General features: G+C 44.3%; 1 protein-coding gene across 2 annotated transcripts; it reads left to right on the top strand.

The window, feature by feature from the left end:
- The first annotated feature begins 68 nt into the window (after window positions 1-68).
- dyrk3 (dual specificity tyrosine phosphorylation regulated kinase 3) lies at window positions 69-11,679 on the top strand. 2 transcript variants are annotated; one of them, XM_086040931.1, is made up of 6 exons: window positions 69-892; window positions 2,755-2,864; window positions 7,205-7,410; window positions 7,501-7,804; window positions 8,280-8,696; window positions 8,797-11,679. In XM_086040931.1, the coding sequence occupies exons 1-6, from the start codon at window positions 850-852 to the stop codon at window positions 9,526-9,528; spliced, it is 1,812 nt and encodes a 603-aa protein (XP_085897057.1). In that variant the 5' UTR covers window positions 69-849; the 3' UTR covers window positions 9,529-11,679. The 2 variants fall into 2 exon arrangements, with proteins under 2 accessions (XP_085897057.1, XP_085897058.1); XM_086040932.1 differs by having other exon boundaries at window positions 76-214.
- Window positions 11,680-13,460: the final 1,781 nt, after the last annotated feature.

The raw sequence follows: 13,460 nt of genomic DNA, 5'->3' as shown, positions 1-13,460 counted from the left end.
TTTCAGCGCCACCAGGGGGCGCGCGTTACTTCTTTCTAACTTGGAGTCCACTCCGAGCCCCTCCCCCGCCTTCCCCACCGTCCGCCTGCCTTCTCGCTCACCCCGCGGGGACACTAAAGACGCCCATAGCAACAACACACCGCTGCGTCGAATAAGATACTCGCACAGTCGAGCGGACGGATTAAACGCCGCCACTTCGCCGCGCTGACTACAGGTGATCAGCGGAAAGGCCACGATTCTAGCATGGGGCGAGAGCACCGCTCGCTAGCTTATTTTGGATAGCCGCCCCGAAGCGAAGCAGCCCCCGAAGCCGTCCCGACTCCCGACGGAGGACTCTTCGGAGTTGGGAGCGTCGCTAACCGCAAAGTCAGCTTATCGGAAATAAAGACGGGAATGGTTCTCTGGGTCGAGTCTTTAGGCACACAGAGAAAGGCGAGGGGCTCACGGAGCACTCCGCCGCGCTGTTCCGTTTGGACTTTTAAGTGTTTTTCGAGAGAGGGAGCGGCTCCGCGACGGACGTGGTTTGTTTTGTGGCTAGCTGGCTAGCGAGCTCAGGGAAACGACCCCCCCCCCCCTCCTTTCCTCCAGCGTCTCCCTGCTGCTACTTCGGCTAACGTTAGCAGCGCACACAATACTCATGCAAGTGTGAGCAAAACAGATTGCTGACTAACTTTTAGCTCGAAAACACAACTCGGTAGTTTTGGGGGCTGTGCGAGAGATCAAAGCTTCGTTAAAAGGGCCATCAGCTCCGTTGGCCATGTAACAATTTTTTAAAATCTTTTTTGTTTTTAATGGTTTTCTGGGACTTTTCTTCACTTCGGATGCTGGCGTTACAAACTAATTACAACCATGATGATCATAAGCAGAAAGCCAGAGGGCCCAATCGCAACAGGTAACCCTAACCGTGATGTCTTGCTTTGTTGTGCTTTTGTTTTTGTCTTCATAGTAGGCCCTCGCTTTTCGTTTACATGAATATCTTGTGAGCGAAATGGCTCAGAATGAACATATATTTTCTTGTCCGGGCTTAAAACATCTAAATGCAGTAGTCCTTAACCGTGCAAACATGAATTACCCTTTCTTAGAAATTGACCACGAGACTTCCCGGTGTTTTGGCACACCTTCCAGGAAATGCTGATGTTTTCATTTACTTTTTTTATGCTTTCATTTTACTCCCGGCATGAGGTCATATCTTGATAACATTATCAGGAGCAAGAGTCAGCTTTTCCTCAATCACGTTTTAGCTGCATTGTGTGTTTGAACTTTAGCTTTCACCCCCTCGCTGTGTGAAGACAGATTAAATGTTTGCTTCTATTCAAGCTTGCAAAGTCATATCCACAAATACTGTGTGTGCAGTGAGTGGTGTTTACAGTCTGTAGAGTTCCAACTCTCTATTAGGGGTAAGGTGCTTATTTTTGGGCGGAAACCTTCTATGTCCAAATGTGGTCATACATTTCATGAGCCCCCCCCCCCTCCCCACACACGCACAAATCGATTTTTTTTTTTTTTTAATTATTGTAAGAAGAGTGTTAAAAATGGTTTGCTGTCTGATGATGCAGTCTTACTGGCTCAATAAACATGCAGTTTATTTTATTTTATTGTTTTCCTGAAAAGTGATGGTTTGAGAGATGCTAGCATTCTGCCTTTATTTACGTTTTTATTTACTCTGTTTCTGCTAGTTTGTGTGTTTTGTTTCTTGCTTGTCTGTCTAGTAATCGCATGCAAATAGACAGTCTTATCGTATTTGCGCTACTATTTGAGGAAATAGCTTTTTTGTTTTATTTTATTTTAAGGGTTAGCCCCCCCAAAGCAGGCAGATTGTGTTTGAAAGTGCCGAGCCCTCCCAGAAGGCTAATGAGGGTCTGTGCTTGGTTAATATTGTGCATGGAGACCTAAAGCCTGTGTTTGCTGTGCTGAGCTGCGCAAGTCTAATGCGTGGGTATCTAGGCAGCAGGTCTAATCTGTCCCGGTGCAGGTCTGTTGACAAGGGACACAAGTTGTGACGCACCTGCCCATGCTCAGAACACTCTCAAGGGCCAGTCGCAGGGAACACCAGTTGTTTTTCTTCCAGCTAAGCAAACATGTCGCCAGTGTAAATGTTCACAAATTACTTGCAGCCATCATCAGAGTAGTGGTGAGGTAGAAAGCTCCCTAACAACCGTCGAGATGAACAGCCTGCTGACGGGCTCTGTCATCTGAGAAACCACCTACAAGCTTGACTCATTCATACATTCAGCCTGTATCATCTCAGATGAAGTGATGTGACCCCACGCGCACATTCACACACACACACACGCACGCTTTGCTATTGAATGGCCTTGTGAGCTCCTTTTGGGAGCACACCTGACCTGGTCCATACAGTACACAAGCAGGCTTGAATGGCCAGATGGGTAGACGGAAAGATGCTGTCGTCACACGGGCATCTGTTACCCCCATTAGGCCAATAATACCACTTGCAGCGCTAGCAATCTGGGACCCTAAGCCCTATCTAAGCTGGTCAGGTCGCTGCCATGCACTTGGGTACAATGTACTCCTCGCAGTACACTACATGCATTGGGTGGATTGTCACAGGAAATGTGGTTTCTCCAATTTGTTTTCATAACATTGTAGCTGATTGACAAGATAATCAATGGGATTTAGCGTTGGCCTTTTCCCCAACAAGATTAGATTACCTTTTTCATGTATCCTTGACTGCGTTATTGATTGGATCACTTCCCTTGATCAAGCTGCCGTGTTTGTTCCCCTTTGTGCCTTTAGCACGTCACGGTGATGGACTTTACGACTCGTACATGAGGACGGACCACATCCTCAAAGAGGACACAGACACCAGCAGTCCTTCTGGCCTGCTCCCCATGCCCAAGATCGCAGTAAGCAAACACAAACACCCCAAAGCCAAACAAAGTCCTATTTCCTGTGCTGTAGCGTGCCGTCTCCAGACATCCTGTTCCACGGAGAGATGCAACCCCCCACAAAAAAAAAAAAAAAAAAAAACGTGTTTGTTTCTTGTCATCCCATTAACTTTACTCTGTTTAGCCTTTACTGTTGCATGGCAGGAAGTTCAAAAAATCAATTCGGTTTGTATAGTTAGGTTAAGTAAAAATATATTTTGAACATTTTTAATTCCTATTATTGTTATTGTGTTATTCAAATCGTTGGATGGCAAACGATACAACCAATCTGTGTATCTACCTGTTGCCATTCATACAACAGAATAAGTCATGGGTCCCTGCAAATGTTTTAGCTTTGTGTTATAAAAGCTCAAATTTTACACAGAGTAAGTACAATTGGGACTATATTAATTGAAACAATATCAGTATTTCAGTTTACATACTTTATTTTTGTTTGGTGGTCTTCTGTTAAGTTTTTAATGTAAAATAGGAGCCTTGGCTCCACAGGTTGGAGACCACTGATCTAATTATTGCTCTCCTAAATAAAAGCCCAGGTTATTAAATAAGTCTAATATGATGCACATTGATTATGTCACATTTCATCTTCAATAGGGATAGAGGAGTGATTATTATGTGTATTATTATGACGACTATGTACTTGATGAAAATAATGTGAATGAGCTCAGCTCATCTCTTCATTCGTGGGATATGGACACACAGTTTTTGTCTTTTTGCCTCTAAACACCACCGCAATGGGTTTGATGTGAATTGAACAACATGTGTTTTAACTTCAGACTTTCAGTTTTAATTTGAGGGTATTGATATCCAAATCACATAAACATGTTGGAATTATAACAAGTTTGTGTATATGCCTCCTAGTTTTTAATGACGGGAGCAGGCTAGCTGTATTCTAGCATCGCATATCCTCCGGTTAAACCAAGTTTCCTTGATAATCAAAACACCTCATTGTAATTTCCGGCCACTGCTGATTCATTAATATCTATTTTTTAAACAATTACTAAAGGAGACATTCGCGGGTCAAACTGCCGCCATCCCTAAAACTTTTATTAACTACTTTATAGACACTGTTGCAACATTCTTAACACTCATACATGTGTAAAAATAAGTGAACCACAGCTTGTAAAATCAGAACAAAACAGAAGCCTTCCCTTTAATGGCAAATGGCACAGTGTTAGATGTGCCTCATACGCATGCACCTTTTAACATTGTTCAACTGTTATGCAAGTGTGAATTGAAGTTAATGGTGGTTAAAAAAAAAAACATGTCTAATGACATGTATGGTAGCGTGTGCTTATATCCTCTAGCTTTTCACAAGACACCGCAACTGTCTTGTCGATCACTGAAGTGCTTAGCGTGCAGAATGTAGACAGCTATGTTACTAATTACATTTAAGAGCCTTATTCCACAATGTATTAATTATTGATTGAATTTGATGTACTTTTATTTATACTTTGAATGTATGCAAATTTTAAATTGTTCATTTAAAACATTGTAAGTCTGATAACATTTCATTAGGCTAGTAGCATAATTGCCCAAGTCATGTTTACCTCACTGTCATGATGCCACTAAGAAATACTAATGTGATTGCTAGATTCACACATTAGCTGTAGATACACAGATATACAGGTCATGGTAATCCGCAAGGTTGAGTCGAGGCAGCTGGACTCTTAATCTTCATTGAAGTTGTTTTTTTTTCTTGTTTCCTAAAATGTTCAAAATGACTTTGGCAATAATACTATAAGGCTAATGATTGGATAGATTATTATCCACTTGAATACATTTTGCATCATTCAGTAACGATCAATAATGCCTGTACATACAAGCGTGCTACCTACTTTTTAGCTTTGGATGTTGTCTGAACGGCCCCGTTGGCAGCAAATGTGCACACTATGAATGTATAAAGCCTCTCTCCTGCCAAAAGAGGCAAAATGGTTCAGTATAAAGTCTAAAGATTTATTGGACTTGAAAATGTGACCCACAAACAAAATCGCTAATCAACACCCAAAGCACCCCCCACCCCCCGTTGTACTGTGCAGCGTAATCTGCCGTCAGTGGGCCTGCACAGGGGTTCGGGCACGTTGTCTCTATACCAGGGCCACTCTTCTCCCTTTGTATTTGTTGTCACGCTCGCCGAGGTAATATTCTCAATTGAATGTAGCTGACAGGAGCGCGCCCCAGTTCCGTTTGTTGGAATGCACAGAGCTAGTCAGTTGAACTCATAACCACATTTCTCATAGCTGGTCATTCGAAATGTCATAAAAAAAACACGTGCGGAATTGTGCTTGTTGAGGTTGGTGGTGCTAAGGGCTGTCACGAACCTTTGCATTTGTGTTTTTTTTTCTAGCTTAAGCTACCTTGCGCTGTTGACAAGTTTTGTGTGTTTGCGACACGTGAAGAGTTGCGCAATTGCCAGCACGCTTAGGCGTTTCTCTGACAGCAAAGAGATTAGCTCCTCTCCATCTGTCGCACTTTGCGCACAAGGAGCTCCGTTGACACCCTCGTTTAACGACGTTAACCTCTGGCTCTCTTGGTGATGTTTTTTCTAATTGCTTCCTCGTCAGATCAATAATCACTCACTGTTGGCGCGCCCCACACAGATTTTTATGCTCGTTCGTTAATAGTGTCCAGTGGGTGAAGGGACTCAATCAATGACGTCGGCTGTACAGTTTTTGGGACAACAGCTGCAGAAGGCCGCAGCAGGGTCAGCCATTTGGCTTACCCGCCATAAATTAAGACCATAGACTTGCGCCTATGGAAAACCACCCTGTGTTGTATCGCTTTGCTGGAATGCAGGATCAGCCCCTGTTATCTTCATGATAAATGTCACCACCTCATTTCATCTACTGTACAATATCCCGGTGGTGTGGCTCTGTGTCTTATAAAACCAGGGGTGGGGCACCTTTTTCTACCAGAAGCTATTTCAGCTTAAGTCCTCACATGCCTTGATAAATGTAAAAAAAAAAAAAAAGAAATTGATACAGCAAACATGTTTATTATATATTATGAACATTTGTGTGATCCTATGAGATGATAGTTGTTTTAAGATTTGCATAGCAGCTCAGCTTATATGTATGCAGGCTGTATATGGCCCAGAGGTTGTAGTTACCCCACCCCTGATAAGTTCATACCAAGTGCTCAGTGAGGGCGGGAAACAAATATTTAGGCCACTGATATCAGTGGTCACGTGGAAGATTTGACAACTAAAATGTTTACAATACGCCCCAACAGATTTGTTTTTATTTTTTTAGAAAATCTTGTTTGCTTTCAGAAAAATATTTTCTATGCTCCACATTCGACACCAAAATACTCCAAATGACATTTGTCAATGTGCACACATCTAAATGTGATTTTTGCAGCAAATTCATTTGTTGCAAAAATTAGTACACAGCAAATACGTTTACAACTTAAGTTTACCGTCATCAAAATTGTTCTTGTATTCACTGCAAAATTGGATCAAAGGCTCAATTTTCAAGGGGGTGTGCTGTATACGCACCTCAACAACCCACAGCTTCTGCATTTGACTTATAATAGCAACTTGAGTGACCTTACGTCCCATTGTGGATAGTTCTCTTTCCACCAGTAAGAGAGTTTAAAAGGACTGAATTCCAAGGGCTTGGTCAAATGAAACTGCCGGCAGGAAGAACTGATACTCATCTTAACATAAGTCCTGTCATTGTAACGATGAGAGACACTAAAAATATTCCTAACAATCATAGAATTTTAATGATTTAATCCAGTCATGCATGTTCAGTTCAGACGAAATAGGGTGGTGATTGGGTAAAACATGTTAGATAAATTTGGGCCGCAACGAAACAGGAGTTTGACATTTATCTCCTTGTGTGTGTGTGTATGTGCGTGTGTGTGTGTTGGGGGGGGGGGGTATTCTGGTGTTGGCTACCAGACTGGATCTACATCCAGTTTTGCTGGTTGGACCTACTTTAATGGCTGACAGTGTGTGGCACTCACTTTGGTTGTCGAAATATATCTCTGGGTGTAGAAAAACAAGACTTGAGACAAGTCATGCTGCCGATCATGATTGGCTTTTTGATAGTTTTCGAGGAAAAGTACGTGATCGGCATTTGTCGATTTTAAAATGGTGTGCAGCAGCGGAAATCCAAACAAACATGTCTGCTGTGTGGACCAAAGGTGTATATTTTTCTGAGGTTTTTGGTTTAATTCTGGAGTTCACTTCAGAGGTTTTAGTGTACAGTGGCTACACCCAAGTACAATCTAATGTAGTGCATTTATTGTCTCAAACCCATGTAACACCAATCTAATTGCCTTTTCTTCCTCTTCAGGCAGTCAATAACAAGGGTGTGATGAGGGATCAGATAACCGTACGAGGTGGCCAGCTGAAGGTCAAGTATCTGTACGAGGACTCCGCTAACAATCGCAAGATCAGTGCCATCACCGCGGTCGCACCTCAAAACAGCGGGACCAGCGGTCAGACGGCTAGTAAACCGGCACCGGCCACCACCTTGCCCAAGGATCACAGTGCTGACAGGTTGGAAAGACATTAAAAAAACAAGTCTAACAATTTGACCATTGAGAGGCTATTTGCTCACCGCCCGGAGTCTGCTCTGGTTTATCACAGCTCCGAATCCAGTAAGGGCTCCAATGACAACGCTGGCTCTCAAGGGGTGGCCAATGGAGGGAACTGTACCAAGCTTTGCGGCCCCCTCACGCCAGAACAGGCCGTGAGACTGTACCGGACACAACTGACCAGCCTCGAGCAGACCGAAATCCACTCCTACTCGGACGTCTACTTCGTGGGACCCAACGCCAAGAAAAGGCCCGCCGTCACTGGGGGCAGCAACAATTGCGGCTATGACGACGAGCAAGGCGGTTACATCAACGTTCCCCACGACCATCTAGCTTACCGCTACGAGTTTCTCAAGGTAAGGCAAAGGAAATTCTAAAAGGCTGTCGTCGACTTGAAATGTCTTTTATCGTGAGATAAAATGATTATGAAGCAGTTAGGAAAAATAAACAGATGACCAGCATTGAGACCGAGACAGTAAATATGCCAGATATTCACAGCATTTGCCAAATAGATGAATTGCTTTTGTTGTAGACTCCTGTTTGAGCTTCTTTGATGAATTGGATCATTAAAGTGTTTTGTGTAACAATGACAAGGCGATGTGTTTATTAATTCAACATGTGATCACGAGTCTCAGTAGTTTGTGGAAGAAAACACTACAAGGCGGTCACCGGCCAGGTCACGCACGGCTGTGGGATGGCAGTCTGTCAGCCAACGTGGTTGGAAGATGCTTTGTTACCAGCAGCCAAGAAAATAAAAAGACCAAATATTGGGGGGGTATTTGCAGTAGAAAATCAAGCTTCATTCATTTGCCTCCCTTTTGCTGTGCTCAGATTATTGGCAAGGGCAGCTTCGGTCAGGTGGCCAAAGTCTACGACTACAAACTGCAGCAGCACCTGGCTCTGAAGATGGTCCGCAACGAGAAGCGCTTCCACCGGCAGGCGCAGGAGGAGATCCGCATCCTGGAGCATCTGCGCAAGCAGGACCGCAGCGGCACCATGAACGTGGTGCACATGCTCGAACATTTCACCTTCCGCAACCACATTTGCATGACCTTCGAGCTGCTCAGCATGAACCTCTACGAGTTGATCAAGCGCAACAAGTTCCAGGGCTTCAGCTTGCCTCTGGTCAGGAAGTTTGCTCACTCGATCCTGCAGTGCCTGGAAGCCCTGAGCAGGCTCCGCATCATCCACTGTGACCTCAAACCGGAGAACATTCTGCTCAAACAGCAGGGACGCAGCGGCATCAAGGTAGTCAAGCGCACCTGCGCCGTGCGGCCTGCAAGCAACCGCTCTTTCTCTCTCGCTCGCTCGCTCGCTCGCTCACGGGCTTGTCTCTTCTCCCAAACAGGTGATAGACTTTGGCTCCAGCTGCTTCGAACACCAGCGCGTGTACACATACATCCAGTCTCGCTTCTATCGAGCTCCCGAGGTGATCTTCGGCGCTCGCTACGGCCTGCCCATCGACATGTGGAGCTTCGGCTGCATCCTGGCCGAGCTGCTCACGGGCTATCCGCTTTTCCCCGGCGAGGACGAGGGCGACCAATTAGCCTGTGTCATGGAACTGCTGGGCATGCCTCCTCAGAAGGTTCTGGAGCAGGCCAAAAGAGTTAAGACCTTTATCAACTCCAAGGGCCACCCCCGCTACTGCGGGGCCAACACCCTGCCCACAGGGGCCACCGTGCTGACGGCGTCTCGCTCCCGCCGCGGTAAATTGAGAGGCCCTCCGGCTAGCAAAGAGTGGAGCGCGGCGCTCAAAGGTTGCGAGGACGCCACCTTTATTGACTTCATCAAGAAGTGTTTGGACTGGGACCCCTCATCTCGTCTGACCCCCAGCCAGGCCCTCAGACACCCTTGGCTCTATCGCCGGCTGCCCAAATCGCTGCCTGGAGCCGAGAGGAGCCAAGGGGCCCCTGCAAAGAGGCTCCCCGATCACCACAGCACCTCTTTTCCCTCCATCATGGCCAAGGGGGGGTCTGGCCTGGGAACCACTGCTACTAACAACAAACTGAGGAGCAACATTTTGGGAGATTCAGGAGAGGTCATACCTATTCGCACGGTCCTACCCAAACTTGTCTCCTAGAGAGAGAGTCCCGCTCATCTCCTCTCTACCTCCTCCCCTTCCTCCTCCTCTGCACTTCTCAGGAGGAGTCAGTGTGCGGGAGGAAGCGGAGTCTCGGTTTTAAAATGGTTGCTTGTCCTTTGTATTTGTTTTTTTTTTTTTTTACTGAGCGGTGTCGACACCCCAGTTCTGGCTTTTTGATATTAGCTGAGCAAATGAGAGACGACGCGAGAAAACAAATCTTTACTAAGTTTTTATACAGAGGATTTCCTTGGGCGGCTGTGCAGTTTCTAGACACAGTCGTCGATTTAGATCATGCTTTGTACAAACGTGAGTGTTTTTAATGTGAATTTGTTCCCACGCGAGTGTTTTAAGTTGGCCGCACTCGAATGTCCCACTCTTTATTATTGAACACTCTTGAGGAGTTAAAAGGGCTGCAAACTCCCTACTTAGCTCACTGGTAGCAGACAAAGCTTTACTCAGCCAACAGCCGTAGTAGAAAAGAGCACACTGACACATTGGGCCAACACTTGCACACACTTTTGACGACAGCATCATGTAGTTCCTGCAATAACTTTTCACCTCTTCTAATTGACCTCTCTACCTAATCCCTGGTGCTAGCATGTCAACGCAATATGTGACATTTAGTGTGGGCGTGAACACGTTGGCTTGGTGGTGCTACTGTGGGAGACATGAAGAGCGATCTATATGTATTTAAAGCCCCCTTGTCCAGGAGGTTGATGAGGACAAAAAGCTCCACTTGTCAGCAAAGTGTCATGGCCTCACTTTGCTTCCTCAGTTCTTGGGAATATTTCATCTCCACCTAGCCTCCTGCCCGGATCAATACAGTCATGTTTATGGACCACTAAAATCCTCTAGATTCTACAGGGTAATGAGGGTTCATGTCTCCAAGAGGGGAGGGTGGAATATCTTTTAAAAAAAACAAATATGTTACAGAATGTGCGAAATATGAGCCATTTTCTTTCTCTTGAAAAGGGCCAGTAGGAAAGATGGCCCTCTGTGGTACCGATTTGAAGGCATGTTTCTCAGGGAGACATACTTGATAACATCCCTTAATCCTACATAGCAGGGGTCCCCAACCAAGAGACCGCAACCGGGTATCAGACCGCACAGAGAGACTGAACAATAAATTACTGATCATCACTCAAGAGTTTTATTTTGAAAAGCAGTTACATCTGCCTGTTCCATTGTCAAAATGTTAAAGGGTAGTGCTTCAAGAAGAACAAGCCACATATTGAGAAAAGAAGGGCCTGTAACGTCCCAAAAAGACAATTATCAGCAGTCCTAGTTTGCGATTCTGGCTTGTTTACTGACGCACCAAACCCGCTCTGTAATGTGACACAAAAGAAAAAAAAAAAGATTCCGTCAATATGGGATCGGCACAGAGCTCCCACTAATTAGAACTACTTTGTACATGGTGCCTAATAGTGAGTTGTATAGTTGTATATGTAATCGTGTGTTTTAGTTTGTATTAACTTGAAACCAGTCCGTGGCGCAAAAAAAAAAATGGTTTGGGACCGCTGCTATAAAGGCTTTCGTTTGCATACAGTATATTTGAGTTGCTGTGACGCAGTGGAGCCGCAAACGGGGCCCGGCCTGCATGCTCCACAATCTGACCTAGATTCGCTCCCCCTCCCCCCTGGTTCTCGCACTGTGTCATGTAGGCCAGGGAACCTTGTCAACCCATTAATATGTATATTGAATTATGGTGCTGTCCAGTCACACACACACACACACACACACACGCGCACACATACTTGCACACAAAGTTGTCAGGTGCATGTTGTATGGACCACACTGCTCAAAGACTTCTATCTCATCCCTTGTTTTCTAAGTAAAACTGTCAGGGATTTCTACTCCATTGTTGTTATTTTTTATTCTTTAATAGAAGTGGTTTCTATTGCGAGTCACTCCCAAAATGTCAAGAGGAAGACGTATAATTCAAACATGGATTAAGAAAAAAAAGTTGTATGCCGTCATGTTGTACTCGTGGTGTGTGGTATAGTAGCAGGAGGTTTGGTGTTCCAGCATGAGATCACAATCTTGAGAAGTTGCTGCTGAGTGACTACCAGAAGAGAAATGTAAAGTAACCAAATGAAGTTGTGATAGTTTCTTTTTCTAAGGAAAATAAAAGAATTGTTATTAACTGAGTGCCAAGTGACTGATTTCAATAGATGTAGCAAAATCTCGCTTTAGGTGATGAGTAAGACTTGTAAACTCAGTCAGTCACACTTTTGTGACTGCTCGCGTCGGGCCAAAACTTTATAAGTGATTTTGGTGAATTTCATATTTTTTCAAACATCTATACTATTGGCCAGCCCACATGCGTGGGTGTCACTTTTAAACACTATGACCAATATAAAGTTAAAAATGGCTTGCTCCCTTTCACGATGCAATGCTAATTGGTTGAACAAAGCCATTTTTGGGGTCTCCTGAAAAATGACTATTTCTGAGGTACAAGGTGTTGGCCCGACGCCAGCGATTTGCAGTTACGAGGCAAAATGAGATCCTAAGCCTGCGTTTGAACCCTTAACCTGTTTGTTTTGCGAAAAGGGGAACACTACCACAGTCCTCCAAATTGGCCACTCGAGTGTTTCTACCAAAACTGTCAGCAACAGACTCCATGTGGGCCCGACGTCCACAAGTGGGGCTTGCGCTCACAGCCAAGACTGGTACTAAGAGTTCACAGTAAGCACATGTGACGGACGTGAGAGTGTCTCCAGATGATGTGGAGAACATTCTGCGTCCATCTGGAGGACCTTGACTGCGTCAGTAAAGGATTGTTTGGAAAGATAGATCCTTTGGAGGGCCGCATAGACCTCCCCATGCTGGCCAGAAGTACCTCAAATGCTCTTTGTTAGATCGACGAAACCCTTTGTCAGATCACATGAGCCAGAGTTTCCCTCTGGTTTATAAGATTAATTTTTTAGGCATGTGACACCTTGGTTATGAAACAATGTTTCCAATGGTGCTCACGGACTACTATGAATAAGCTCTTGGGCAGGGAAGGTTATGGAATCAATGACCTTGAATTAGTACATAACATCGTTCATTTCCTAGTCTCCAATCACTTAAAAGAGATTTTTATGTATTGGACTATTAGGTTCACTAACAGTCAAATGGAATTTGTTTTCAAACACAACTTAGGTACTTGCGGTAATTACATCGCTGTTTTCACATAAATTACAACGCCGGCTGGTGGACCTTACGTAATAAATATTAAACCAATAAACAATATATAATAGCAAACTATTTGAAGTAGAGTATAACAAAGCACTTTATCAAACATTTGTTTATGCTAGTGCTCACTCATCTTTGATCCTTTTTTTTTTCTGTCTTGGAATTTTAAAATACGACTTCCCTATCCCATGTCAATCAAAACTGAGCATACTTTGGCAGAACTGTTGCTGCAGTTTTTGTATTGGATGTCCAAGTGTAGCTAATGTTAGGCCTGGTGAGTGCAGTGTACACTCAACCCTGCCCCGCCAACAAACATGTCACAAGTGATGACTCAGTGTCATCCTTTTCATGTGTTTCTGAGGAAGTACACACAAACACAAAATCCCAAAACACTTTTTGACAGCAAATGAGTATTCTCTCGGAAAGCTGTGTCCGGTAGTCTGATGCGTGTATACCTGATGAATGAAGATGATGATTCTTATTCTTATTGCCTTAAATGTCATCACAGCATTTGTGCACAATTATTAGACATTTAATTACTTGGTGTGCCTTCACCTTATGACGTCTAGCCACAACCACGATAAACAACATGGCTAAATAAATGGCTCTCTAATTGTGTCAATTAAAACTGAGAATTTTTAGCTTTGCAAAATTAGACTTCTGGGTATAGAACTGAAGTGGAAAAACAGCCCACACTCTGTACTTGAGCGTTGAAGTACAGATAATTGTGGAAAAAGTAGAAGCACTAATTC

The sequence above is a fragment of the Filicampus tigris genome, chromosome 9, assembly GCF_054856515.1.
Source record: "Filicampus tigris isolate MCC_2025a chromosome 9, RoL_Ftig_1.0, whole genome shotgun sequence".
Taxonomy (NCBI): domain Eukaryota; kingdom Metazoa; phylum Chordata; class Actinopteri; order Syngnathiformes; family Syngnathidae; genus Filicampus; species Filicampus tigris.
The sequence above is the reverse complement of the archived record's forward strand: the minus strand, read 5'-3'. Positions and strand labels throughout refer to the sequence as shown.